The sequence below is a fragment of the Chiloscyllium plagiosum genome, unplaced genomic scaffold (assembly GCF_037043375.1).
Source record: "Chiloscyllium plagiosum isolate Xiang-an unplaced genomic scaffold, Cpla_swu_hap1 HiC_scaffold_30, whole genome shotgun sequence".
In the NCBI taxonomy this organism is placed as follows: Eukaryota; Metazoa; Chordata; class Chondrichthyes; order Orectolobiformes; family Hemiscylliidae; genus Chiloscyllium; species Chiloscyllium plagiosum.
In genome coordinates this window covers 4,147,044-4,173,435 of record NW_028270168.1, presented here as the reverse complement: position 1 = coordinate 4,173,435, position 26,392 = coordinate 4,147,044, and the positions used below count along the sequence as shown (strand labels likewise).

At 44.0% G+C, this 26,392-nt stretch overlaps 1 protein-coding gene across 2 annotated transcripts in view; it reads left to right on the top strand.

Moving 5' to 3' along the window:
- Nucleotides 1-6,071: 6,071 nt before the first annotated feature.
- Nucleotides 6,072-26,392, top strand: part of myom3 (myomesin 3) — a 109,652-nt gene continuing 89,331 nt past the window's right edge. The window contains exons 1-5 of one of the 2 annotated variants that reach the window (XM_043717220.2): nt 6,072-6,200; nt 12,657-12,796; nt 18,284-18,434; nt 23,325-23,482; nt 26,201-26,293. In XM_043717220.2, coding sequence (XP_043573155.2) covers nt 12,687-12,796; nt 18,284-18,434; nt 23,325-23,482; nt 26,201-26,293 — 512 coding nt within the window. In that variant the 5' untranslated portion in view covers nt 6,072-6,200; nt 12,657-12,686. Of the gene's footprint in view, nt 6,201-12,656; nt 12,797-18,280; nt 18,435-23,324; nt 23,483-26,200; nt 26,294-26,392 lie in introns of both variants that reach the window. The other variant, XM_043717219.2, reaches the window with a different exon arrangement.

Genomic DNA, 26,392 nt, shown 5'->3' with positions numbered 1-26,392 from the left:
CGCTCTTTGCTTCGGAGGCCTCCAAGATAATCTTCCGGTCCAGGGTCCGCTCGGTGGAGCAGGACAAGATGTGCTCATGTTTCTTCTTCCAGAAGATGCACAAAGAGAGCTCTGGGCCCAGCAGCCTGAAGGAAGAAGATGGCTCGATAACATGATCTCAGGCTGACGTCATGAGGATCAGTAAATCCTTCTATGCCAGTCTGTATGACGCGAAGCTGACCGACAGCGCGGCCTCCCAGTCGTTCCTGTCCTCTCTCACAGAGGTCTTAGATGACAGAACACGGGAGAGGCTGGACCAGCCGCTATCTCTGGACAGGCTGACCAAGGCCCTCGAGTCCTTCGAAAAGAATAAAACTCCCGGAAGTGACGGCTTACCGGTCGAGCTCTATTCCGCTCTGTGGGACTTGATTGGCCAGGACCTGCTGGAGGTGTATGTCAGTATGCTTCGGGCAGGTACCATGAGTGAATCCATGAGGAAAGGCATCATCGCCCTCATCTACAAGCGGAAGGGGGAGAGGGAGGAACTCAAAAATTGGAGACCAATCTCACTGTTGAATGCGGATTACAAAATTCTGTCAAAGGTAATCGCCAACCGGGTCAGGTCTGCTCTAGGGTCGGTGATTCACCCTGACCAAACCTGTGCTGTGCCGGGCAGGAAGATCGCTGAGAGTCTCGCACTCCTCAGGGATACGATCGCCTATGTGCAGGACAGAGGGTTGGACACCTGCCTGATCAGCCTGGACCAGGAGAAAGCCTTTGACAGGATATCACACACGTATATGAGAGATGTTCTCTCCAAAATGGGCTTTGGGGAGGGAATCTGCAATTGGATCAGATTGCTCTACACCAACATTGTCAGTGCAGTCTCAATCAACGGGTGGGAATCAGATAGCTTCCCAATCAGATCTGGAGTCAGGCAGGGCTGCCCTCTCTCTCCTGCCTTGTTTGTGTGCTGCATAGAGCCATTTGCCGAGTCCATCAGGAAGGATGCGAGCCTGAGAGGGGTGACTATTCCTGGCAGCGGAGGTCTGCAGGTTAAGGCCTCCCTGTACATGGATGACGTCGCCGTTTTCTGCTCGGATCCGCTGTCCGTGCGCAGACTCATGTGCATATGTGACCAGTTCGAACGGGCCTCGGGGGCCAAGGTAAACCGAGGCAAGAGCGAGGCCATGTTCTTTGGGAACTGGGCCGACCAATCCTCGATCCCCTTCACCGCCAGGACCTACCGCCTGAAAGTGCTGGGTATTTGGTTCGGGGGGGCTGGGGCGTGCGCCAAGTCTTGGGAGGAGCGTATCAGCAAAGTGAGGCAGAAACTGGGCAGATGGAAGCTACGGTCGCTCTCCTTCGCAGGAAAAAACCTGGTCATCAGGTGTGAGGCACTGTCATTGCTATTATACGTGGCACAGGTCTGGCCTATTCCCAGAACCTGTGCCGCTGCAGTCACCCGGGCCATCTTCCAGTTTATATGGAGGTCAAAGATGGACCGGGTCCGCAGGGACTCGATGTATAAAGATCTGGGCAACGGGGGAAAAAATACACCCAATGTCACCCTCACCCTGATGGCCACCTTTGTGTGTGGCTGCATCAAGCTGTGCGTGGATCCCCGGTACGCAAACACCAAGTGTCACTATGTACTGAGGTTCTACCTGTCCCCGGTGTTGCGAAGGATGGGCCTGGCCTCGCTGCCGCGGAACGCTCCGAGTAGTTGGACCATTCCGTATCACCTGTCCTTCGTGGAGAAATTTATGAAGAAAAACACCTTTGACCACAAGTCCATCAGGAATTGGTCAGCATGTAGTGTCCTTGAGACCCTTCGGGAAAAGGAGAGGGCGGATCCTATCGAGCGGTTCCCTGAGCAGACTGTCAAAGCCATTTGGCAGAATGCCTCATCGCCAGAACTTTCCAACAAGCACCAAGACATGGCTTGGCTGGTGGTGAGAAGGGCTCTGCCTGTGAGATCCTTTATGCACGCCCAGACTCTAAGCCGCACCGCACGCTGCCCTCGAAGCGGCTGCGGGGGGGACGAGACTGTCACACACCTCCTTCTGGAATGTGCCTATGCAGAAGAAATCTGGAGAGGAATGCAGTGGTGTTTGTCGAGGTTCGTCCCGAGCAGCGCCGTGACGCGGGACTCCATGCTCTACGGCCTGTTCCCCGGGACGCAGACCGAGACGAACATCAACTGTGCCTGGAGGATCATCAACTCGGTGAAGGACGCTCTCTGGGTGGTCCGAAACCTGTTGATCTTCCAGCTGCAGGAGTTGACCCCGACTGAGTGTTGCAGACTGGCACATTCCAAGGTCCAGGACTACGTGTTGAGGGACGTGCTGAAGCTTGGGGCAGCTGCCGCCAAAGCACGGTGGGGAAAGACCACCGTGTAAGGTCTGCCTGCCTAAAGAAGAACAGGGGGCCTGCGCAGTCATTTGGGCTCTGCTGACGCCTCAGCTAATCATATGGGCATATGATTGAAAAATGTACAGCATTGTATAAAAAATGATAAATTCTGATCTCTGTATGTACATGTTTACATATGTATGGCATGACCAATTGTACAGACCATCAAATTATTTTATGAATAAAGTATATTTTTGAAATTAAAAAAAAAATCTGGCAATCGGGTTTGTGTAGAATATGAATGCATTCAACATCTAATATCTAGTGTAAATTGAACAAAAAAAACTCTGCAATATATAATCTTTAGGTTCCCTGAAAAATACAATTCCACATTTGATGCTAGAGTATGAGAGTTGTGTCCTTAGCAGGACTGTCATTCATAGCATGCATTTACCTAATACATGGTACCTGTATTCCCCAATAAACTAATTATCCATCACAAAGTGAGATGTCCAAATCATGAAAGAGCTGAGACAAATTCCTGTGCCTCTGTGCCCATTTCTTCAGACAAGAATCTCCTCCCCATCCCAGATATCCCTTCACCTGCCTCCAACACTCTCCCTCCACCTTGACCCTTCCCTCTTGACCTTTTGCCTGACCTTAACCTGTTTATTGAGAACTGGTGATGTGAATTGGTTATCTCAATTTCTCTGCCCACCGCCCCGCAGTCATTCCAACCTATCTCCATCTGAACTGACTGCAATTTGTGCTCTCAGATCCCACCTGGTCTCCATCTCTGACTCCCCCCTTCCCTTCTCTGACACCTCTGTTTCCACCAGAGGTGGAATCCTCAACTCCACTTTTCTGCCTTTTCCCCACAATCCTTAATTCCCTAAATATCTGTCGATTTTAGTCTTGAATATGGCCAAGCCTCAACAACCCTCTGCAGTAAATAATTTCTCTCCTCTCTGACAGAACAAATTCTTTCTCATCTCTTCCCTTTCACTGATCAGTCAAGTTCTCCTGTGCACTTTTCAGGTATTTCTCTCCCTCATTGCCAATCACTTTGTTGCAAGATCAAATCAAATTTGCTGAAATTCCTATTCTTGATTTTCTACAGGCTTTTCGTTTATGAATGAATGTACTTTCCGATTGGTCCCTGTGATGTGTAAAACCAGCAATATCACTGCTTCCTTTCTATTCCTTAAGTTGAATTAAATGTACTGTGCCTTTGTAACCATTTGTTCGTCACCTTTTCCCAGGGTTGTGTTGGAATTTTGAATCAATATTGAAATGTTAAGTTTTCAATAGAAAAAATATCATAAATGCAAAATCTTAACTGCAACATTAGGCGAAGTGTTTGGTTCACAGTTGTTTTACTGTAATGATATAGAATTTTAACATCTACAGATATATCAGAAAGAGCATATTGAGGGGCTGCTTGACTCACAGGATTAAGTTTACAAGGTTACACAGATATAATTAGAATAGCAGGACAGAGTAAAAGTAGAATTCACCAATTCGATTGGTGAGGGAATTCCAGGATTTTAACCCAAGGATACTGAAGGAATGGCAATGTATTTCTAAATCTGGATGGCATGAGACTGGGAGGGGAACTCGAAGGTTCTGATGTTCTCATGTGTCTGCTGCCCTTGTGTATCCAGATAGTACTGATTTGGATGTTTTCTACAATTATGTGTTATTTTCAACATGTTGCTTACATCTCTAGCACTTCCTCATTCCCATGATTTGTCTCTTTTCCACACTAACTCATCCCAGTGATTGAATATTAGCTTTTATGTTATGTTGAGTGAAATATTGCATCAGTATGGATAAGTCACTCAAAAACCTGTTTTCTAGCAATGGAGATGCCAACAGCTAATTGTTATTAGAGTGAGGTGGTCTTATAGAAAAGTAATCAGAAAATGTGTGGCAAAGACTGAACACTCAACATGACATTTTAATCCATAAATCTTTAATAAATATAAATGTTAATGTTGCTTTCCAGTTGAACAATTCTTTAACAAATTTTACAATAGAATGTGGGCAATTGTATACAAAGATTTTCTACTGACAATTACTCAAGATATGCTCAATTCAGTTATTTTCTTTTGAGTATAGTTGTTAAAATAGCATATTGGTATACCTTGACAAATGAGAGTCATCTTGTCTATTTTAAGGTTTAAACAAATTTTGGCATAACTTTTATTCACTCACAAAATGTAGCTGGTGCTGGCTGGGCTGGCATTTATTTCCCATTCGTAGTTACACCTTGAGGAGCTGGTAGGAAACTGCCTTCTGGAACTGCCGCTCTCCTTTTGGTGTAATTAGACCCAACACTGTCAGTGAGGGGATTCCTGGATTTTGACCCAGTGACAGTGAATGAACGGTGATATATTTCCAAGTCAGGATGTTGAGTGGCTTGGAGGGGAACTTGCAGGGGGTGGTGTTCTCATATATTTGCTGCCCCAGTCCTTCTAGATGGAAATGGTCAAGGGTTTGGAAGATGCTGTCCAAAGAACCTCGGTGAATTTCACAGCTGATCTTGTAAATGGTACATGCTGCTGCTAATGAACATTTGAGGTGACTGTTAGTCATCTTCCACCAGTGCATTCTCTATGGCAATGCCTCTAACAATTCAGAGTCCACTTGGCAACCAATTAATTCTTTTACTGTATAAATGCTGTCTTCCCTTTACTTTGGCATTCTTGTGAATTATCCTGATGAGAGCAAGATAAAAAGCTTCAACAAAATGTATGTTTTCAGCAATACCCAAGTTCTGTGTCACTATTTTATTTCATCAAAAGTAGTGACAAGAGAGTTCATACATTCACATCAAAAAGAAAAACATGCATGAATATCGCAAATTCCCCAGCCCAGATGCTGCAAAATACCTCCCAATGAATATAGTACTTTGGAAATATTGTCACTAATGTAATGTAGGAGACAAGGAGTCATAGAGCCGTAGAGACACGTAGCACAGAAACAGACCATTTGGTCCAACTCATCCATGCTGACCAGATATCTAAATAAAGTTCTCACAAAGAGCAATATGATAATGATCTGTTTTTGTGATGTTGATTGGGGGTCATTTATTGGCTATGATACAGGGAGTAGTTCTTCCATGAGATTGTTTATGTCCACCTGAGAATGCAGACGGGTCTTAGTGGCACCTCCAGCAATGAAGCATTCCTTCGGTGCTGCGTTGGAGCATCAGCAACTCTCAGTATGGTCCATGACAATTCATGGGCTCATTTCTTTAGGTCCTACTCTTGTTCAAGAATAATCATTTAATGAGATGGTTTCTGGAAGGGCACATTTGCCTATCTCACAGTGTGGTGATGGAACCTTACAGAGTTTACAGTTTGAAATTTGGATTTACGGATTGACATCGCTGCAGTGTTATCATTGAAAGGTGACTCTGTTGATTTATTGCAAGCTCTGGCTACATAATCCTGTCTGCAGCATACGTGGCATTCTTACTTTGGGTTTAGGAAAATGATCCAGGGACATAAACATCACAGAAAAATAATGATTGGATTTACACAACAAATTGCCATGAAATGCTTTCTCTTTGTTAATTTAATGCAATACTTATATCCATCTATAAGTTAATGAACAAGAGAACAATTAGCTTATTTTCTATATTTATTCAGGTGAAAAATAAAGTTGCTATATATAACTCACTTAAAAGGTCACTGTAGGCAACAGTAACATATTCTTTCTCTGCTAGTCATTGCTTTTATTGTTCACTGGGAAGCAGCTGCTCATTTTGTCCTTTAGCTCTCCTCTAGACTGTGCAGTCTCTTTATTCATCACAGCCTCTGTATCTGGATGATTCGATTTTAACATCAGCTTTCACTTTGGTGAGTACTTAATTTATGAATTGCAGGCTCTGAATCAACAAGTGGCTTCTTAACCAGAATTCAGACCAGGAACATACCTTGATTGGATCATGCTTTTGAGCCACAGTCCATGTAATCTCTCAGATAGCCGCAGTTGATACAAAGGCCGACTTTTCTTCATTCATAACAAAAACAGAAACCCCACAGGTCTGGCAGTATCTGTGCACAGAAAACCAAGTCAATATTTTGGATCCAGTGACCCTTCTTCAGAACTGATTGTAGCTAGGAAAGGGTTAGTATATATGCTGAAGATGGGCTGGGAAGAGGGGAAGGAGCAAAAGTTTGGTGAAGACAGAGCCCAGTGAGAGGGCACAGCAGTTGGGTAACTGAAGGCATGGATAATTGTGAGCCAGGGAGAATGACTAGCGGCCTTACTCTCTGGGTTTTATTCCTACCTCTCATTTACCCCTCTCTCTCCCCCAACCACTGACTTTAGCACATATACCACCTTCTCAAAGCCACTATCAGTTCTGAAGAACAGTTTTTGGACCTAAAATGTTAACTCTGCTTCCTCTCCACCGACGCTGGCAGACCTGTTGAGATTTTCAAGCAATTCTTGTTTTTGTTTCAGGTTTCTGAATCTGCAGTTCTTTGTATTTTGTTTAGTATTACTTCGTTAAAGTAGGGTTCATATTTAAATTGAACCATGATGATGAAAATTTCAATTCTTTTTCTAGTGGGATCAGGGTCAGTGTTCAGTGTTTTATATACTGTGCTCAATGGGGAGGCTGTTGCTACAAACAGAATTGTAAAAGTGGCAAGACAGATTGAGGGGCTGGCTCATAAAGCAGACAGGCAAAAATGAGGACTGCAGATGCTGGAGATTAGAGTCAAGGGTATGGTGCTGGAAAAGCACTTAGGTCAGGCTGCATTCGAGGAGCAGGGAAATCGATGATTTGAGCAAAAGCACTTTTTCTGATGAAGGGCTTTTGTCCGAAATGTCAATTCTCCTAATCCTCGGATGCTGCCTGATCTGCTGTGCTTTTCCAGCTTTCGACTCATAAAGCAGACAGCATTCTGAGCTTTATTAGTAGGAACATAGAATATAAGAGTAAGGACGTTATGTTGAACTTGTATAACAAACTGGTTCAGCTTCTGCTGGAGTATTGCACCCAGTTCTGGGAGCACATTTTAAGAAGGAAGGCAATAGAGAGAGTGAAGAAAGCATTAACAAGAAAGAGCCGAGGGTTGATGAACTTTGGTTTTGAACAGTTATGGAACAATCACAATTACCAGGTAACGGGGACTGAGAAAATTATTACATCTAAAAGTTGACAAATCTCCAGGTGGTAATGGTCTTCACCTACATAAGACTGACTGGTCTATAATTCCCAGGGTTATCCCTATTACAAGGGAATAACACTTGCCACCCTCCAATCATCTGGTTTTACTCCAATGGACAGTGAGGATGCAAAGATCCCAAAGGCGCAGCAATATCTTCCCTCATTTCCCGTAGTAACCTTGGATATGTCCCATCTGGCTCAGGGGACTTTGGGATGGCATGGAGGCTCATTGCTTAACACAACTGCCTCACAGTGCCAGGAACCTGGGTTCAGTTCTAGCCTCAGGCAACTGTCTATGTAGAGTTTGCACATTCTCCCTGTGTCTGAGTGGGTTTCCTCCGGGTGATCCAGTTTCCTCCCACCAAGATGTGCATTTTGCTTTTACTGGCCATGCAAAATTGCCCATAGTGTTTCAGGATGTGTAGGTTAGGTGCATTAGTCAGGGGTAAATATAGGATAATAGGGTCGGGGAATGGGTCTGGGTGGGCTACTCTTCAGAGGATCGGTATGAACTTGTTGGGCTGAATGGCCTGTTTCCATACTGTAGGAAATCTAATCATAAATTGGGAACAGATATTCTCAGAGAAATGCATGACAGAAATGTGGAGGATGTTTAGGGAGCACTTGCTGCGAGTGCTGGGCAGGTTTGTCCCACGAGAAAGGAAGGGATGGTAGGGTGAAGGAACCTTGGGTGACAAGAGATGTGGAAGGAGGTAGCAAAGTTAAGGTTGAGGAGGCAAGGATCAGACAGGGCTCTAGAGGGTTACATGGTAGCCAGGAAGGAACTGAAGAATGGACTTAGGAGAGCTAGAAAGGGGAATGAAAAAGCCTTGGTGGGTAGGATTAAGGAAATCCCTAAGGCATTCTACAGTTCTGTGAGGAACAAGAGGATGGCCAGAATGAGAGTAGGACCAATCAGGGATAGCAGAAGGAACTTGTGCCTGGAGTCGGAGGAGGTAGGGGAGATCCTTAGTGAATACTTTGCTTCAGTATTCATTCATGAGTGTGCCCTTGTTGTTTGTGAGGACAATGTGAAACAGGCTGATACACTTGAACAGGTTGATGTTAAGAAGGAGTATACACTGGAAATTTTGAAAAACATGAGGATAGATAGGCATCTAATAGGAATGAGGTTTGTATGCTGGGGCTGAGAGACAAATGGGAGGGGGTTGGGGTTGGGGTGGGGTGGGTGGGGGGTAGCTGAGAAAGCGATAGGTGCATGAAAGTGAACGAGAAGGTGATAGATCAGAGTGGGGAATGATGGATAGGTCCAGAGGGCGGTGCCAACTTGGAGACTTAGGACTGGGATAATGTAGGGGGAGGGAAAATGATGAAGCTACTGAAATCCACGTTTATCCCATGTGGTTTCAGGGTCCCAAGGCGGAATATGAGGCGTTCTTCCTCCAGGCGTTGAGTGGTAATGGTTTGGCGGTGGAGGAGGCCCAGGATCTGCATGTCCTTGACAGAGTGGGAGGGGGAGTTGAAGTGTTCAGCCACGGGGCAGTGGGGTTGATGGGTGTGGGCGTCCCAGAGATGTTCTCTGAAACGATCCACAAGAAGGTGTCCTGTCCCCCCGATGTAGAGGAGACCACACCAGGTGCAACAGATGCAGTAGATGACATTGGGAGAGGTACAGGTAAATTTCTGATGAATGTGGAAGGATCCCTTGGGGTCTTAGACGGAGGTGAGGGGAGTGGTGTGGTGCAGGTTTTGCACTTCCTGTGGTGGCAGGGAAAGGTGCCAGAAGTGGAGTCTGGGCTGGTGGGGGGTATGGACCTGACAAGAGAGCTGCAGAGTGAATTGTCTTTGATCTCCAGTATCTGCAGTCCTCACTTTCTACTAATCTAGTACAGCTCCTCAGAACTCTCTCCAACACACTAGCGGGCAGCATGGCGGCTCAGTAGTTAGCCTCGGGTGACTGTCTGTATGAAGTTTGCACATTCTCCTTGTGTCTGCATGGGTTTCCTCTGGGTGCTCTGGTTTCCTTCCACATTTCAAAAGATGTGCGGGTGAGGTGAATTGGTCCTGTTAAAATTGCCCATAGTGATCAGGGATGTGTAGGTTAGATGTATTAGTCTAGGGTAAATGTAGAGCAGTAGGGGAATGGGTCTGGGTGGGTTACTCTTCGGGCAGTCGATGTGGGCTTGCCTGGCCAAAGGGCTTGTTTCTACATTGGAGGGGTTCTATATCATCTCCTTTCTCAAATAAAGAGTGCCAAAAACTGCACATAGTATTTGAGATGAGTTCTCACCAGCGTCCTGTTAAATTGAAGTATAACATGTTCACTTCCATGAACAATTTCTCTAAAATAAAGCCCTACATCCATTAGCCATGTCATTGTCTTGCTGTTCTTCCAAACTAACTCTTTGTGATTTATGTACTAGATCACCTAGATCTCTCTGCATCTCAGAATTGAACAATATTCTCTCTTCCCAAACAATATTCTCCCCAAATCATTGCCTTCTCCCTCTGCCCCCTCTCACCCCCACCCCCCACCCCCCCCCCCCCCCCCCCCCTCTCCACACCGACCAGAGTCACCACAATCAACAGAACATTCCTCGATCTGCACAGTCCCGGAATCCCACAACCCTCTTTCTGACACACATGATGAGGATCTGTCTCCCACTAAACACACAGCCCACCTTTTCACTGAAGCCAGTTGAACACAATGCACAACAGTTTGATTCTTTAATGGAATCTCTTTTAAGAAGAGATAGAATTAAAGCTATAAGATCTAAATGCATCCAGCACCAACAGAGTTTTAAGGTAAATAGTAACAGCTGTTTTATCGATAACTCTGTTTAAATTGCAAAAGTGGAACAAGTTTATGAGCTTTTTGCTCATGATACTCGAAGTACATTTTACTGTTGTAATAAAGTGTAATTTGATCCTGCCATAATACCTAATGTAAGGATCTGAGAGCAATCAGGAGTAGGAACTATGGTGAACTTTGCTTCCTTAAACTCAGAGATGTTGAGGTCAATGATAGTATTCCACCTGCCATCTGACTGGGGTCACTTAAAGAGGTGCAATAGTTGAATCAAATTCTTCCTGAAGATATGGCAGCATTTTCCACCCACCTTATTGCATAAGTACACATGTTTTGATATGAACTATATTTGTGCGTATTTGTTGTCTGTCCCAATATGTGTTCTCCTGATAAAAACTGGCTTACTTTTTTTTTTACTAAGTAAATACCTAAACCTGTTTAGTTCCTGCTGTCCCTGACAGACTAGGGATCACATTATGTACCTACCTGTATCATTGGCTTCAGCAGGTCATCATACTTACTCAAAAAGATCAAACTATTTACAAGATGCACTGTAATACCTCACCAAACCTCCTTTGATCCAAACCCACCACCATTTCCATCTAGAAGGCCAAGGGCAGCAGATTTATGGGAACACCACTCCCTGCAAGTTCCCCTTCAAGCCACTCACTATCCTGACTAGGAAATACATGAGCGCTCCTTCACTGTCGCTGGCTCAAAATCCTGGAATTCTTTACCTTATGGCATTGTGGGTCTACCCACAGCACATAGACCGCTATGGTTCAAGAAGGCAACTCACCTCCACCTTCTCAAGGGGTAACTAGGGACAGATAATAAAAGCTGGTCTGAAAATGGAGATGTCAGTGCTAAACCTTCATGCACAAATTGCAACTAAATCTACCTAATGGAAATACTACCTCAATTTGTAAATCTAATTTTTTAGTTTCTAATTGACTGGCCAACGTTAATAGATGATTGGAATCCTACTCAAAGAAAAGGGTTCAACAACTGGTTGTCTTAATCTTTTAGAAAATGCAGAAATAATATTATGATACAATACCTTTTAAAGAATGTTTGAAAACAAATAAAATTGATACCAAAATTCTACCATCTTTTTCATGTTTTATTGCTTGTCTTTGAAGTTGGTAACTTCATTCCCGAGTGAGGAGAATCTATGAGCAGCACACTGTGCTCTGTGACAAGGTGAAATAGGGATTGATTATTAGGGATTAGGGAGTTGTCCAGGCATGACTCATGTATGTCTTTGTGAAATTAATGATGTTGGGTAATAGCTTTCCAAACCTTCTAGTTTCTTAAAAAGTACATCGTTCTTGGAGGTTGGCATCACAAGTAGACAGAGTGGCATTTAGCACACTTGCATTCATTGCTCTGACCTTTGAGTACAGGAGTTGGGACGTTATGTTAAGGTTGTATAAGACATTGATGAGGCCTCTTCTGGAACGTTGTGTCCAATCCTGGTCACCCTGTTATAGGAAGGATATTATTAAGCTGGAGACAGTTCAGAAGAGATTTACCAGGAAGTCGCCAGGAATGGATGGTATGAGTTATAAGGAGAGGCTGGGAGTTTTTCATTGGAGTGTTGGAGGTTTTAAGGTGACCTTATAGAAGTTTATAAAATCATGAGGGGTATAGATAAATTGAATGACAAGTTTCTTTTCCCTAGAATGGGGAATTTCAAGATTAGGGAACATATTTTTAAGGTGAGAGGAGAAAGATTTAAAAAGATATGAGGACAATTTTTCTTTACACAGGGAGTGGTTCGTCTGTGGAAAGAACTTCCAGAAAAGAAGTGATTGATATGGATACAGTTACAGCATTTAAAAGACATTTAGATGAGTATGTGAATAATTATATGGGCCAAACGCAGGCAGGTGGGACTAGTTTTGTTTGGGATTATGGTTGGCATGAACTGGTTGGACTGAAGGGGCTGTTTCTGTGCTGTATAGCTCCATGACTCCATCCTCTGAACAATTCAAAATGTTTTTTAGTAATCCTAAGCCAACCATTTCTTCATTGCTGAGGTTTCTTCATGGTACAGTATTTACTATTTTCTAGCTGACAGGATGGAGCGACTCTGAATTATTCATGAACTGACTGTTGTGATGGTCGAAAGGTCAGCATTCCCTCAGCGTGTTCTCTCACTGCCTGTGTGAATCTGTTGAGCCTCTGCTCACCAGACAGTTAGTGTGGTGACAACTGAAATGCTGCTGTGTGGAGAATCCCAGGTGTGAATCTGCATTGTCACCATCTCCCTGCAAACAGCTCCAGAAATGGCTTATGATGATGAAGGATAGTTCTCCAACTCACACACGCCCATTAAGTATCTTTGTGTTTATGTTCTAGTCAACGTGAAACAAACATTTGTATCAAGACATGGCAACCAGACTTCTACATCATTATCACAATAAGCCTGAGCTCTTTGGCTCTTCATCTCATGCTAAAAGACATTCTGCTGAAAGGGCGATTTTAACTCCTGTTCTCAGGTAAGATGGAGGTTATAGATTGTTGGCTTGTTGGAAGTTTGATTTAATCATTCATGCTGGCATGTTTGCCAAGTGTTCGTTTTAGTTGCTGTGACATCATTTAATTAACTTTGAATATTAGTGTTAGCTATGAATTATTACGTTTCTATTTTTTATTAAATCGAGCAAACTAATTGCATGCTTCGTCCACAGAATGTTGTAGTTGTGACATGTCATTGTCTTCTGATAGTGGTGGAGGAATTATAGGGTCTGACCCAAGGAAGGTCCATTCGAGCATTCAACCCAATGTCAAGTCAGGTAGACATGATGTGGAGGTGGCTGGTGTTGGACTGGAGTAACAAAGTCAGAAGTCACACAGGTTATAGTCCAATAGGTTTATTTGAGGTCACAAACCTTTGGTGGCTTCAAATAAACCTGTTGGACTATAACCTGGTGTCGTGTGAAATCAGGTAAAGATATCAAAAGGAAGAGATCAAAAGAAAGAAAGAATTAATGATGTTGGGTAATAGCAGGGGTAAATAACAGGGATAGAAATAAAAAGCAAAAGTAAATGACAGATTCTATTACTTAAATATCCAACAATAATGGAAATCTGAATGAATGGTTCTCAACATTTGTTAAAGTTAATCTTGTATCTCTAAGAGGTTGTTTGGAAGTAGGTAAGATTGACTGTTACAAATGTATTTGATCTGGAATGGTCAAGCACTAACCTTTACTGATGAGTTCAGTGTGTATTCTATGTGTTTGAATGGTGAAGATACCATTCTCACACTTTTGCAGGGACTTGACAGGTGGAACAGCAGCATCTAGATTTACATGTTTAATTATGGTTGGGAACATTGACATTTGGTGTACATATTAGTAATAACAAGTGCAGTAGGTCTCAGTACTACAGCTAAATTAAATTGTATGTTATACTTTTCTTTACCAGGAGGAAATATTTCTGCATTCCAATGTTCTCTCCTGAACTTCACTTGGCCTAGTGTGGGGTTTGAATACCCAAAATAAATGAGCAATTTGTTAGTAGAACACAACCATAGAAAATTTGTTGATTTCTGGAATTGCCATCTTGCCTGCAGCCTGTTTGATATTTCACTTTTAATCTGGGCTGACTGAGCTAAAAAGATTCCTTATGTTTTTGACAAAGCTACAATCATTTTTAACATTGCATTTCTTTCTGAAATTGGCTTGATACAGATTCTTAACTGAGAAATGCAAATGAAGACTATATTCTTACTCCTCCAAAATAAATCATATCTTACAGAAGTTCTTACTGAAGGGAATTTCTACCAAATAATTGTTTGGTCGAACAGAACTGTTGATAAAAGGCACTTCCTGTTGAAACTTATTATCTTGCACTCATCAGGACAGTTCACAAGAATACCACTGTGGAGGAATAACAACATGAGAGGAGGGTGTTGATTGGGTTGGCAACTGGATTCTGATTGAATACTGAATGTCTATCATTTGAATTAGTTCTCAGATGATGGTTCCTTCTTGTGGGAACACAAATGGTTAACTAGACACTGGATTTTCAATGTCATGTCAGTGTGGAATAGAGTGTGTTCCGAGTTAAAAGCATATGTTGATGCCTCCCACGCTCAGGAGCAGAATGACCTCTGACTATAAAACAAAAAGCACGTTGCAAATAATCCCTCTCTGGCATTCATCTGCTGTGTCAGCTGTGCCCATTCTGTCAGCAGTGTATAGAGAGCAATGTCTCAACATTACCTTCATTACAAACCTATATTCCATGAATAAATTTAAAACATCTCCATGCCTTGAGTAAAACAATCTTACACTCAGAGGGGTTTTAAGGTTGAAAGATGTCCCAGGCCCCTCAGCCAAAGAAAGAAGCCATTGAAAGCTTTGTGGATGGCTATGATAAACCCCGCTGTTGGCTGTAACAGGTTTGTTAGGAAGAGATTGTTTAAAATTAATGCAAGTGATATTACCTGAATAAGTTAACACATTAGAAATTCCAATTAACCAAAGTTGTGTTTGAATTTAGGGGACCCCAGCTTCCTACACAAACTCAGCAGCTGTTCCTATTTGTCAGCTTTTACTCTCTGGGTCAGAGAAACATTTAAAGCAGCTTTTTCTTTCTATTTCCACACACTTGTTCTGTATACTAATCTCAAATGAATCTAAAATATGTTTTATTCTGTAGCTAAAATTGGATCTACATCACACTTTAAATTAAGAGCAATCTATCCTCTTTCTGTGTGGGTTTTGTCACTCATTGGAATACTCTTGCTTTAGACCATCAGCCATTGAGTGCAGTATATGTGTTGCTTAGACTATATAGATAACTTTCAAGGTGAATTTGTACACACACCAGCTGACCACTTGTTTTTCAATCAACAACGAGTATTTATATAGCAGCTTTAATACAATAAACACATCACAAGGAACTGCACAGGAGGATTGGACAAATAAGGGAGCTGGAACCTCATTCCATTGAGACTCAAACAGAGTCACCAATCTCCATTGAGCTCACTGCACAGATTGCTTCTGAAGACCATTAGATGTAGGAGCAGAAGAAGGGCCAGCCCTTCCTGAGGGTGAACCCATGGAAAGTTACCAGGGACATGGAGTCCCTGTGTGGACCAGCTGGCAGGAGTATTCGCTGATATCTTTAACCTCTCCTATTCCCATCTGGCATGCCAACCTGCTTCAAGAAGACCATCATCATCCCAATGCCAAAGAAACGTCATCCAGCATGCCTCAGTGAGTACCATCTGGTGGCTCTGGCCTCCATAATTATTAAGTGCTTTGAGAGGTTAGTCATGGCTCACATCAACTCCAGCCTCCATAATTATAGAGTCATAGAGAAGTACAGCACGTAAACAGACCCTTCGGCCCAACTCGTCCATGCTGACCAGATATCCAAAATGAATATAGTCCCATCTGCCAGCAATTAATCCATATCCCTCTAAATCCTTCCTATTCATATACCCATTGGCTTGCCTTTTAAATGTCGTAATTGTACCAGCCTCCACCACTTGCTCTGGCAGCTCATTCCATAGACGCACCACCCACTGCTTGAAATAGTTGCTCCTTAGGTCTCTTGTATATTTTTCCCCTCTCACCTTAAACCTAAGTCATCTAGTTCTGAACTTTCCCACCCCAGGAAAAACTCCTTGGCTATTCACTCTATTTATGCCCCTCATGATTTACTAAACCTCGATAAGATCACTCCTCAGTGTCCGACAATTCAGGAAAACAGCCCCAGCCAATTCAGCCTCTCCTTATAGCTCAAACCCTCCAACCCTGGCAACATCCTTTAAATGTTTTCTGAATCCTTTCAAGTTTAACAACATCTCCGCCCAGTGTCCCTTAATGTTTGCAATTTGCCTATGTGCACTATCTTCCCGGCCTTACAATCGGCCCTGGAACTTTTGGAAACAAGGACACCTACGTCAAACTCCTACTTATTGACTACAGTTCCACCTTCAACACCATAATTCCAAACAAATTAATCTCCAAACTCCAAGACCTGGATCTCGGCTCCCCCTCTGTAACTGCATCCTTGACTTCCTGACCCATAGACCCCAATCAGTGAGGATAGGCGACCACCATAATCTTCAACACCAACGCCCCACAAGGCTGTGTACTCAGCCCCCTGTGGTACTCTTTATAAATTCATGACTGTGTGGCTGAATTCTGCTCCAACTCCATTTACAAGTTCGCTGATGACACCACCGCTGTACGTTGGCTCTCAAACAACAACAAGACAGAAAACAAGAAAGAGATGGAGAGCTTAGCAACCTGATGTAAAGACAACAATCTCTCCTTCAATGAGCTTGGGGAGCAGATTTAAAAGTTTGTGAATGCATACTAATAGATTCAAGAACATTTCCTTCCTCGCTGTTATCAGACTTTTGAACAGACCTTTCAAATGTTAATTCTTCTCTCTCTCTCTCTCTCTCTCTCTCTCTCTCTCTCGGTGCACCTTCTCTGTGGCTGTAACACTGTATACTTCACTCTGTTCTGCTACCCTGATGCACTTTGCGTGGTACAACCTGCCTGTGGAGCACATAAACCAACACTTTCCACTCCATCTTGGCACATGTGACACCAATAAATCAAAGAATCAATCAAGTCAGCTCCATCATGCAATGGCTGATCTGACCCTCCTCATTGTACAACAATACCACCCTGCTTCACAGCTCTCTCCACTCAATTCCACCGATTGGCTATTCTCTGAGAGAAGAAATTCCTCCTCATCTCTGTCTGTCTTAAAAGGGCAACCTCAGAATCAGCAAATAATAAGCAACAAGTAAATAACTTGTGATCTTGCTGGGATGTAGCTGATTACACTGCCCCTTGGCAGAAGGGGCTCTACTGCCAGATGCTGGGCTCTCTGTGCAGTCCATTTGGCCCATTTATCACAGTGCTGTAATGGCTGGCTTTGAGCTGCTTTCTGAATTGACCTAACCCGCCATTCCACTTTCAAAAAGGTGGGGGGGTTTGGAGGAGCACTGGATGACCACTGCCCATCTGGAACCATGAAAGTGGAAGTTTGATTCCACACCAAGACTTAGATTAGATTAGATTACAGTGTGGAAACAGGCCCTTCGGCCCAACAAGTCCACACCGACCCGCCGAAGCATGACCCACCCATACCCCTACATTTTTACCCCTTACCTAACACTACGGGCAATTTAACATGGCCAATTCTCCTGACCCTGCACATCTTTGGACTGTGGGAGGAAACCGGCGGACCCGGAGGAAACCCACGCAGACACGGGGAGAATGTGCAAACTCCACACAGTCAGTCGCCTGAGGCGGGAATTGAACCCGGGTCTCTGGCGCTGTGAGGCAGCAGTGCTAACCACTGTGCCACCGTGCCGCCCACTACCACCGTGCCGCCCACTGCCACCGTGCCGCCCACTTGCTTTCTGCAGAAGGTGTGCTCATAATGTGGCCCCACAAAAGGTTAACCGGTGCCCCCCTCCCAATCCTTCCAACGATCCCAGCCTGGGCAGTAAGTGTGGGAGAGTCTCCTGATCTGCCAGAACTCTGTGGGAGCTGCAGGACAACAGCCTGCCCACGTTACAAATTCAAAACACTTGTCCTTGCCATGGGCTGTACGGTGTGCCAAACCTCCTGCTCACTGTGAGGACTGAGAGAGAGATTCAAGGAGCAACTCAGCATTCTCTTCACAAAGGTACCTAGGGTGGGGCAATAATTACTGCCCTTGCCACACCTGCCTCCCACCAATGAAAAACAACAACTTCACAACGCCAAGAAAAACAGTAGAACACCAACAACGTTGCTGTCATCTAACAGTGCCATGTAGAAAGATACCACTGAGGATTATTAATATTAATGGAGAGTAAGAGCGATTAAATGCTAAAATAAAGATTTAGATTTTTGTTTGACCTTGAGCAGCTGACTGAGGGTGAAAGGAATTTGCTTGGTAATTAATTTGTTTCTATTCTTTGTTAAGACAAAACATAATCTGGAACATCTTTCAAGCAGGCCTGAAAGAAGGAGCCAGTATGGACGAGGAAAACCAGAACCAGGCAAGGAGGTTTTATTTGGAAATGAGATGAAGACGGTTGATGAAAGCTATTACAAAGCTCAGAAACTCGTGTCAACAAAGGCTGATCAAAAAGCGATACGTCAGAAGGTAATGGAGGGACTGTACTGAGATTGGAATGACTGCGTGAGACTGGGGTGACTGTACTGAGATGGGAGTGACTGTACTGAGGCTGGAGTGACTGTACTGAGGCTGGAGTGACTGTACTGAGACTGGAGTGACTGCGTGAGACTGGGGTGACTGTACTGAGATGGGAGTGACTGTACTGTGACTGGAGTGACTGAGACAGAGGGACTGTACTGAGACTGGAGTGACTGTACTGAGATGGGAGTGACTGTACTGAGACTGGAGTGTCTGTACTGAGATGGGAGTAGCTGTACGGAGACTGGAGTGACTGTGCTGAGATGGGAGTGACTGTACTGTGACTGGAGTGACTGAGACAGAGGGACTGTACTGAGACTGGAGTGACTGTACTGAGATGGGAGTGACTGTACTGAGACTGGAGTGTCTGTACTGAGATGGGAGTAACTGTACGGAGACTGGAGTGACTGTGCTGACATTGGAGTGACTGTACTGAGATGGGAGTGACTGTACTGAGATGGGAGTGACTGTACTGAGACTGGAATGGCTGTACTGAGATGGGAGTGAATGTACTGAGACTGGAGCGACTGTGCTGACATTGGAGTGACTGTACTGAGATGGGAGTGACTGTATTGAGACTGGAGTGACTGTACTGAGATGGGAGTGACTGTATTGAGACTGGAGCGACTGTGTGAGACTGGAGTGACTGTGCTGAGATAGGAATGACTGTACTGAGACTGGAGTGACTGTGCTGACATTGGAGTGACTGTACTGAGATGGGAGTGACTGTATTGAGACTGGAGTGACTGTACTGAGATGGGAGTGACTGTATTGAGACTGGAGCGACTGTGTGAGACTGGAGTGACTGTGCTGAGATAGGAATGACTGTACTGAGACTGGAGCGACTGTGCTGACATTGGAGTGACTGTACTGAGATGGGAGTGACTGTATTGAGACTGGAGTGACTGTACTGAGATGGGAGTGACTGTATTGAGACTGGAGCGACTGTATGAGACTGGAGTGACTGTGCTGAGACAGGAGTGACTGTACTGAGATTGGAGTGACTGTACTCAGACTGGAGCAACTGTGTGAGACTGGAGTGGCTGTGCTGAGACAGGAGTGACTGTACTGAGATGGGAGTGACTGTACTGAGACTGGAGTGACTGTACTGAGACTGGAGCGACTGTGTGAGACTGGAGTGAGTGTGCTGAGACAGGAGTGACTGTACTGAGATGGGAGTGACTGTGCTGACACTGGAGTGACTGTACTAAGACTGGAGTGACTGTACTGAGACTGGAGTGACTGTACTGAGATGGGAATGACTGTACTGAGACTGGAGTGACTGTGTGAGGCTGGAGTGACTGTGCTGAGACAGGAGTGACTGTGTGAGACGGAGGGACTGTGCTGAGACGGGAGTGGCTGTACTGAGATTGGAGTGACTGAACTGAGACTGGAGTGACTGTGTGAGATGGAGGGACTGTGCTGAGACTGGAGTGACCGTGCTGAGATTGGAGTGACTGTACTGAGACAGGAGTGACTGTGTGAGACTGGGGTGACTGTACTGAGACTGGAGCAACTGTGTGAAACTGGAGTGACTGTGTGAGACTGAAGTGACTGTACCGAGACAGGAGTTACTGTACTGAGACTGGAGTGACTGTGTGAGACTGGAGTCACTGTACTGAGACTGGAGCGACTGTGTGACTGCACTGAGACTGGAGTGACTGTGCTGAGACTGGAGTGACTGTGCTGAGATTGGAGGGACTGCAGTGAGACTGGAGGGACTGTACTGTGACTGCTGTTAGGCACAAGGAGATAACTGGATTCAAATAGAATTCAAGTCCACATTTTCAGTGAGAGCTTGATTTCGGTTAACTGCACTACTTAAAACGCACTTTCCACTAATTACTAATTCCCTATCTTAATGCAAGTGATTCACACCCAATTAAATCTTAACTAATATACCATCACCTATTCTCACATTCCATTCGGTCTCAGACATCCCATCAGCCTGTACTGGATACTAACAACTGATTTTGAAGAAGAGAATAGAATTTGAATTGCAACATGATGAGATACATTATGTTCATTAGAAACGTTAAATCTATGCATAATAATTATGACTCATTGTGCAATTAAACATATATGTTCAATATTACAGCTATTGGGATTGGTTAGCTCAGTTGGCTGGACAGTTGTTTTACGATACAGAATGGTGACAACAATCACGGATACAATTCCCGCTCTTTTGAGGCCACTTTGAGGGACTCTCCTTCTCAATCTTACCCCTCGCCGGAGGTGTGGTGTCCCTCAGTTAAAACCTCCTTAAGACAGTAGCCCCATCGTCCGGAAGGATCATGGTGACTTTGCCTTTTATGATCCATCATTTCAATTCCTTTATGAATAATATAAGGAAATAGGCCCAACAGAATGGGAGAGGAAGGAGATGTCCAAAGAAGTTTTTAGAACCATGTAAGAACCAAAGATACATTAACGATTGTTCCTGATATATTTCAGTTGTTTTAATTGGAACTAGTTCTACATTCTCACTTTGTGATATGCCACAATGACAATGCTCAGTTGTTACACAGACAGAGCAGAATATCCAATACATGGGACATATATGCTCCAATATATTCAGGAAATATCACATGGAGGCAGTGTCACCAACTGGATATACCAACCACTCTCAGCATGGCAAACTCCCATCTTTCTGGGGACAGTAGAGAGTTGAAAATGTGGTGCTGGAAAAGCACAGCAGGTCAGGCAGCATCCAAGGAACAGGAGAATCAACGTTTGGGGCACAAGCCCTTCTTCAGGAGTGAGGAAAGTGTGTCCAGCAGGTTAAGATAAAAGGTAGGGAGGAGGGACTTGGGGGAGGGGCATTGGAAATGCGATAGGTGGAGGGAGATCAAGGTGAGGGTGATAGGCCGGAGTGGGGTGGGGGCGGAGAGGTCAGGAAGAAGATTGCAGGTTAGGAAGGCTGTGCTGATTTCGCGGGATTTGACTGAGACAAAGTGCGGGGAGGGGAAATGAGGAAACTGGAGAAATCTGAGTTCGTCCCTTGTGGTTGGAGGGTTCCCAGGCAGAAGATGAGGCGTTCTTCCTCCAACCGTCGTGTTGCCATGGTCTGACGATGGAGGAGTCCAAGGACCTGCTACGGGGCGGTTGGGTTGGTTGGTCCGGGTGTCCCAGAGGTGTTCTCTGAAACGTTCCGCAAGTAGGCAGCCTGTCTCCCCAGTATAGAGAAGGCCACATCAGGTGCAGCGGATGCAATAGATGATGTGTGTGGAGGTGCAGGTGAATTTGTGGTGGATATGGAAGTGTCCCTTGGGTCCTTGGAGGGAGGTGAGGGGGGAGGTCTGGGTGCAAGTTTTGCATTTCTTGCGGTTGCAGGGAAGGTGCCGGGAGTGGAGGTTGGGTTGGTGGGGGGTGTTGACCTGATGAGGGAGTCATGGAGGGAGTGGTATTTTTGGAACGCTGATAGGGGAGGGGAGGGAAATATATCCCTGGTGGTGGGGTCCGTTTAGAGGTGGCGGAAATGACGGCGGATGATACATTGTACATGGAGGTTGGTGGGGTGGTAGGTGAGGACCAGTGGGGTTCTGTCCTGGTGGCGGTTGGAAGGGCAGGGCTCAAGGGCGGAGGAGTGGGAAGTGGAAGAGATGCGGTGGAGGGCATCGTCGACTAAGTCTGGCGGGAAATTGCAGTCCTTGAAGAAGGAGGCCATCTGGGTTGTACATTTTTGGAACTGGTCCTCCTGGGAGCAGATGCGGCGGAGACGAAGGAATTGGGAATATGGGATGGCGATTTTACAGGGGGCAGGGTGGGAGGAGGTGTAGTCGAGGTAGCTGTGGGAGTCGGTCGGTTTATAGTAAATGTCCGTGTTGATTCGGTCACCCGAGATAGAAGTGGAAAGGTCTAGGAATGGGAGGGAGGAGTCTGAGATGATCCAGGTGAATTTGGGGTCGGGATGGACGGTGTTGGTAAAGTGGATGAACTGTTCAACCTCCTCATTGGAGCACATGGCAGCGCCAATCCAGTCATCGATGTAGCGGAGGAAAAGGTGGGGGGGTGGTGCCAGTGTAGCTGCGGAAGATGGACTGTTCCACATATCCTACGAAGAGGCAGGCATAGCTGGGGCCCATGCGGGTGCCCATGGCTACTCCTTTGGTTTGGAGGAAGTGTGATAGGAGACAGTAGAGAGTGCCAGGAATATGTGGCAAGACCCGGAGACTTGAGTGGTAAGCGCTGGTTATAAATTGCACAGAAGGAGAAATATGTGTCTTTCTTAAGAAATGTTTTTTAATCCACAACTTCTGCAAGGCTTCCACTACCACAACGTGAAAGATTGTCTCTCTTCTGCCATACAGGAGAGACCAAAGCAGGACTGGAGTGAACTGGAGAGAATGATGAATTCCCCCAGTTTCCATCGTCATATGGGATTGTCAGACAACAACCTCAAGTGCAGTCCATCCCTGTCCCCTCAGTGAAATCCAAGCTATCACAGAATTATACCCAGTATAAATGGATGCTCCTTCAGTGTTGTCCCTGCATCATTCCTGTCTAACTCCATGCTGTCACATCACCCTCTCAGGCAGGAAATTTAATGCACTTCTAGAGTTTTCCAAAACCCTACACTTTGTAATGATACACCCATCTTCAATGTCTTAAGGAACTCATGAAATCCCTGAACATTTTCAAGTTTACAACAATATCCCCAATCTGTCTATGATTTTAATGGAGGTATTATCACTTTATTGGAATTGCATTAACACTTTAATTATAGTTAATGGACAAAGGATGTATGTATCATTATTTTGGACATATTGCACAGTGTAATCTCAAGATGTAAGGAAGTAACATTGAGAAGGTTTAACATTGAAAACCAACATTTTTCAGGTGGAGAGAAGAGCAGAGGAGGAAAGGCAGCTTGCTGCTGACCTCGAGGCCCATGCTCCGGAGTTTGTGCTTGGACTCAGGCCGCACACAGTCTGGGAGAAGATGAGCGTTAGCCTTTCCTGCATTGTCCAGGGAGCACCTTCTCCTCAGGTTAAATGGTACTAACAATTGAAACAAAACTGGTTAAAGAAAAATTGCAGCCACAAATAATCCAATTGCTCCAGAATATAATCTGATTAAAATATGAAAGAGGAATTATTATCTCATCCTCAGTGCTGTGGCCCGATGACAGACGACTAGAAATAGGCCAGCAATCTCCTAACCCACAAGTCAGATCTTCTTCTTGGCATTACTACGTTTGGATAATGCTGGAAAAACTCATCAGGCCTGGCAGCATCTGTGGAGCGTGTGTGTCTGTGTGCGTCTGTGTGTGTGAGAGATGTTAGAAACAAAATTCAATAAAATTTAGACGAGACCACCAAAGCTGGAAACAAGACAATTTATTACGAACTTGCAAGTAAGGGCTTCAATTACATTAGCAAATGAAAGCAAATTCGAACCTAGGTTAGTGTACAGTTATACCCTTTGAGCTGACTGAGGTCATCTCTCCAGACTCCTAATTACCCAATCTCTCTCACTATTTCGCCTCTACCCATCTATGCTCCACGTCCATTGCCCCTTTCTTTCCAAGTTGGCAATTTCCCCCTTGCACATGCTGTCATAAGGCTAAACTCTTATCTCGATGTTCCCCTTTGTAACTTCTTTCATTATCCATAGGTACATTCCATTCTTGTACGTACATCTTAACAATGTATCTTTTTCGTGCTTCGCTTATATATTTCAGTAATCTTAGCTTTTTGCTGAAACTGTTGTTTTAAACATTATGGTAAAAGGAATTATTTTCTTTAATAAATCTACATTAAAGTTAGTACTTAATTATCCATAATTATGCACTGAAAAGTAGAGATACTCTTCCCTAAATACCTGCAGAGTTAATAGTTCTTTTGCTGTACCCCTTTTCTGTATGCTTTTTCTATATCTGCAAAAACAACACTTTTCCCCATTTCTAACAGAGAGAGAGAGAGACAAAGAGTGAGAGAGAGAGAGTGAGAGAAGCAGAGTTAGTGTTTCAGATCTGTGCCCCTTTGTCAGAGGAAGTTTCGTAAGATTCTGAAGGAGGGTCACTGGACCCAAAATATTAACTCTGTTTCTGTCTCTACAGATGCTGCCAGACCTACAGAGTTTCTTAAGTAATTTCTGTTTCTGTTCGTAAGGTTCAAACTGTTTCTCTTTCCGTGGAAGCTGCCTAATCTGCTGAGAATTTCCAATTTTATTTCCAATTTCTAAATTTGCAACATTTGGCTTTCTTTCTCTTTTGTGATTCTATTTTAACATTCCATTTGTCACCATGAGGAAATAGAAAGGAAAACAAACCATAGACCAGCCTAGACAGTGTTTGTTTCCACGGGAGCAATTTGAATCTGGATCTATCTAAAAGGACAGTAGAACTGGAATTCTCTGAGATCTTCAACAAAGTGAGGATTCAGAGTTCCAAAGGCTGTTCTTACTGTCACTTAGGAACATGCACATTAACAACAATATCGCCATAAATATTTACAAAAACAATTAATGACAATGTTAATGAAAGAATGGAATGGGTCACAGAAATAAACTGTTAAATAGTGTAGAGCTTTTAGTTTTTAAAAATCAGATCAATATTATGCACAGCTAGCAATCAGCATTGATGCAAGTTTGCAAAAATTCCACAATGACCCTGTTTTTGTTTTAGACCCAGGCTAACAAATAGCATGGACCAGGTTTCTGCACTTAACCAGGGTTACTACTGATGACATATAAATAGATTCCAGCTACAAGTACAAAAAGCTGTGAACTGTTGACATATAACTGCTGGTTAAAATTCTAACCCCTTGTAAACCTCCCTTTGCACACATATACAGACTGACAAAAAAATGGCAAAATGAGTGGAGCATAAAACTGGGATGGTATTTCACTGAGGGGATCCTTTTCTCCTGCCAGACGTTAGTACAGTCAGTTCTTCAATAATGTGATGGTTGTGTACAATCGCGATGTAATCGTGTTACTTTAAGCTCTGGTTCTAAAGTGCAATTTTTCCATAATGCAGGATTGCACAAGAACACACAATCACGTTACAGCCAACACATGTTTTAAAAGTTCAAGCTGTAGAAAGAGTGTCCCCAATTCATCAATTGTGTTACAGCAAATTCATGTTAACGAAATGCGTGTTATAACAGAACGACCTGTATTCTTCAATTTCCTTTCGCCAGCTACTTTTCACTTTCTTGCAAGATGCTCGGAGTGACTCGTTCACAAATTACAAAGTCTCTGACTTATTGGTTAAAAGCAACAGCTTACAAGGAGCAAACTAACTTTATTTCTTCAGGCTTCAGCTAGTTTCTACTGCAGTGAGAGTCAAAACCTCCATTCCACTTCAGTCCCGTTCACCTGACAAAGGAGCAGCATTCTGAAAGCTTGTGATTTCAGATAAACCTGTTGGACTATAACATGTGACTTCTGACCTAGTCCAGATAATGACAGCAATTTTCTTGCCTTAAAGGATATTAGTGAACCAGATGGGTTTTCCCCCAACAATCAACAGTAGGCACATGGTTATCATTATTCCAGGCAGTAAATCTGACACAAAATTCCACGGCACAGATCACCTTGGTGCACTGCTGGGCCAAGTTAGCAGGAAACCACGTTCCTTCCATACATTAGTTGAAAACATAACCTTCTTATAAAGCCCCCTTTAACAAATGCTAGATTACAATTTATTTGTTAATCAAGAAACCTTGTATTAAATATTGATTAAATAAATTCATCTTCATCACTGTCAGGTATAAGGATGGAGTTCTGATTCAACCAACAGCTGTTCCTGGCAAATACACGATTGAGAATAAAATTGGTTTACAGACTCTTGGGATTAGTAGGTAAGATATTTTTGATTTTTGAGAATTTGGAGTAATTTTTGTTTATTTTGCGTGAAGCTAACCATGAAATTGAGACAGACTGGTGAAGAAATATGATGT